Genomic DNA, 3,631 nt, shown 5'->3' on the forward strand with positions numbered 1-3,631 from the left:
CACATACCCCCCTGTCCCCCCAACAATAGACCCACCCACCTCACTAAACATTCAACAGTAGAATTTTCCAGATTATATTTTTGTGGCTATAAAACCACAGCAGGACGGGAGAAAAAGGGGGAGAGAAAGAGAAGGGGAGAGAGAGAAGGGGAGGGGGAGAGAAAGAGAGAGAGAGAGGGAGAGAGAGAGCTGCTGCAGAACAAAGACAAACAGACGATGCGTTCGTCTTCCATTTGTGTCCCCACATGTGCCTCTGCGCCTGCATGTGTGTGTGTGTGTGTGTGTGTTGGTGATGAAGGGTGTGTTGTGTCAGAATGTGCTGACTCCACATGTTGAGAACCGTTGGCTGTGTGACTAACACGCTCAGAGCCTGGCTGCGTTCACATGGTAAACACGTGGGCTGCGGGGCGTGTGAAGACCGGTCTGCGCCGGTGTCACGGCCGACCCGTCACGGCTCCTCGGCTCACCTGGCTGTTGCCACGCAGCTTCAAGTGTTCTGGCAACAGTAGAGGGCGAGGAGCGGCGACGGAGCGGTGAACTGCGGCTCATTACACATAATTAGACAGTAGAAGAAGAACACGACATTAGGGAAAATTACTGGTTGTCGTCAAACCGTGTGTTGATACGGACACAGAGCTGTTAGTGCTGCTGAAAGCCCGTCTGAAACTTTATTTGTCCTCTAAGCTCGTCTTCCTCATTTTTCTCCATTTAATCAAATCCTACAATCACATCAATTACTGACGGTGAGCCGGAGAAATGCATTCTGGGAGCCGCAGCAGCCAGGCTGGATTTGTCTTGTTTTTGTGGCCGTGTAATTACATTGTATGAACATGTAAGTGAGTGAGAGAGTGGGGGTGTGTGTGGGGGGGGGTCTGTGGTGGAGCAGACGCTTCAGTTGTTTGTCTTTATGTGTGGAGAGAAGCCTGGATGTGACGACTGACCTCTGATTGGCTGAGGACTGTCCAGGAAAACCTCCTGACCCTGGTCACCGACCGCTCCTCTCCTCCTCAGGTTCAGGTCGTAGACCTGACTCCTCTGATTGGTGGAAAGCTGCAGACAGACACACACACACACACACACACACAACAGAATAGAATAATTAACAGTTCAGGTTCATAGACCTCCTCAGAGTCAGGTCTACAGACCGACTGCAGATCTGACACAAAGATAATTCAACTGTTTCTTTTGTTCTTATTATTTTGTCGTATCGTTGCCTCTGTGTCGCGACACAAACCTTCTTTTCACCAGATTCTTGCCAACATACACCCCTAGTGAATGACACACATCCGTGTGTGTACAAGACAGTGTTCGATCTTTGTTAAATACTCAATACTACACAGATGAAGTACTGTGAGGTACTGTGAGGGGGACTTACGGTTACTCCGCTGCACCTGACGGTGGAGCTGTTCGTCCACGTGGCCTCGTACCGCCGCTCTGTCCCGAAGTCACACTCCAGCGCCTCCCCCTGTCAGACAGCACTTGGTGTCAGTTGTTAAAAAGTAGAAGTGAAGAAAAGTGGAGACAGACGCTGAGAAAATCCTGCTCTTTTTAAACCGTGGCCTGGAAACGTTTTTAGTTTGAGGCTGAAAACTGAGCCACAACAATTGTCAGAAAAACAGGCAATTTATTCCAAATTCACGGCCAACATCTGGGTTCCCACACCTCTGCACGTCGTCAGGGAGCGGCAGTAATGGATGTAAATTTATTCTCCATGAACCGGAGTCCTGGGCTTCACTGAGCAAAGATATACAACAGTGAGGAGTTCACAGGAGGAGGGAGTCACAGATAAGTACTCTAAACGGTAGAAACGCTTTTTTTTTATTCCGCTGGCAGCTTCCTCTTTTTTCTCCATAAAAAAGTTACCGTAATAAGACCTGAATGTTCTGGATTCTGGGAGCGCTCGCAGCAGGTTTGAGGGGAAACGCTGCCGCGTCTGTTTTATCTTTTTATCAGTTTTATTTCAGCTTATTTATTCAGGCCTTTTTAAAAAAAAAAACGGCCACAGATTCCACAGTGGTCCGACATAGACTGACACAGACTGACACAGACTGATACAGACTGATACAGACTGACACAGACTGATACAGACTGACACTGTGGCCGGGCCTCTGTTGGTCTAAAACAAACATCACTGACCGTCACCTACAGACCACAGAGTCACTGACTCTGTCTCAGGTTCTACCTGACTCACTGTCTGGCACCATGGTAACACACTGGGGGGTGAGGGGGGGGTCTGGGAAAGCCACCGCAGGTCATGTGACCACACCTGGCAAATAGTCAGAAGTAGGATTTTTATAAGTCGATCTGTGGTGATCTTCTTAGAACTAATCCAGGATTAAGTGCAGAATGAAAATGTCATTTTCTGTCCAATTTTTGGTTCAAAACTTAAGCGTAATTATAAAAAAAATCGACCCAGTAGGTGGCAGTAATACACCAACACAGTAAGATTAAGTTCTGCCAATAAAACCCAAAGTAGAAAAGCGTGTGTTAGCAGAGTTAGCTTAGCCTCGCTTTGGGAAAAACAATACTCTTAAGACCCTTTAAACAAGCGCAGTGCTAACAGGCCTTTAGCGTGATACATGCTAGCCTATATGCTAACCAGACACTAACACGCTGCGTCTTCAATGGTGTTCATTTCTCCTACCAACAGAAGACGGTTGGTCAACAGTCCGACTGTTCTGACCCAGTTTATGAAACAACAACACAGTGGCCGTGAACAACAACAACCACGGCACCACCTACCGGCCGGGGAACAGGAGCTACATGCTAATACCGACAAAAACACAACAACGTAACACAGTGGCGCCTCATACAGCAGGAGGAGAGACACTGGCCAAGACGGAGGACCGTAGCTGGAGGCCGGGCACAGGCAGGAGCGGACATTATTGTTAACTGTCATCTGTGTCAGCGTCTTGGTTTGGACTTGGAAACAGAAGTGGGAGAAGATGATCGGAGGAGTTTAGGAGACATCGTAGGACGTTAGATTAGGGTCAACTTTCAGCTAACTTTACAGCAACGAACTGTAGTGGAGGACAGACAAGGGGAGATGAAGGAGCCAATCAGAGTGAGGGACAGGAGAGCATCATCAATGCTGTGTTCGATATCCTTGTCCTTTTTTTAAATCATGAAAATAGTGAAAATATTATAAATTTTAAAAATATTAACCGTAAAATACCGCAAAACTCTCAGGAGATTAGAATAAAAAAATAATGTGTGATTCACTGAGGGAGTGAAAGGAGAAGGGAGACCTGGAGAGGGACCACTGTACTGTAGTTTAAAATAAACACGGTGTGAACTCAAAGACGTCACCGTGATCTGCTGGTGGTTCCAGTCAGTGGCGCTGAGACCACGTGACTACAGAGAGAACCCAAACTACAGTCTCACTCGTGCACTGACCCAGATCCAGACTCCAAATATCCATCTGTGTTTCACTCAGCTTGAAGCAAACACACCATATGTCTGTGCTTGATTCCAAATCATTATCACAACATGACGTTTGGACGGCGTCCAGCGCTCTGTCCTACCTCCTGGACGTTGATCAGGGACAGGCTGAAGTCCTGGGCCGATCCAGACGGGGCTGGAGGAACCTCGGAGGCCACCAGGCTGGGGCAGGAAGCTGCTGTCTGTGGTG

General features: G+C 47.9%; 1 protein-coding gene across 1 annotated transcript in view; it reads right to left on the minus strand.

The window, feature by feature from the left end:
- The window catches only part of plxnd1 (plexin D1), a 58,247-nt gene that overhangs the window by 22,295 nt on the left and 32,321 nt on the right, over positions 1-3,631 (minus strand). Inside the window, exons 9-11 of the mRNA XM_025059168.1 lie at positions 3,525-3,623; positions 1,376-1,465; positions 942-1,050 (exon numbers count right to left, since the gene is read on the minus strand). Coding sequence (XP_024914936.1) covers positions 942-1,050; positions 1,376-1,465; positions 3,525-3,623 — 298 coding nt within the window. The remainder of the gene's footprint in view (positions 1-941; positions 1,051-1,375; positions 1,466-3,524; positions 3,624-3,631) is intronic.

The sequence above is a fragment of the Cynoglossus semilaevis genome, chromosome 10, assembly GCF_000523025.1.
Source record: "Cynoglossus semilaevis isolate Cse_v1.0 chromosome 10, Cse_v1.0, whole genome shotgun sequence".
Lineage (NCBI taxonomy): Eukaryota > Metazoa > Chordata > Actinopteri > Pleuronectiformes > Cynoglossidae > Cynoglossus > Cynoglossus semilaevis.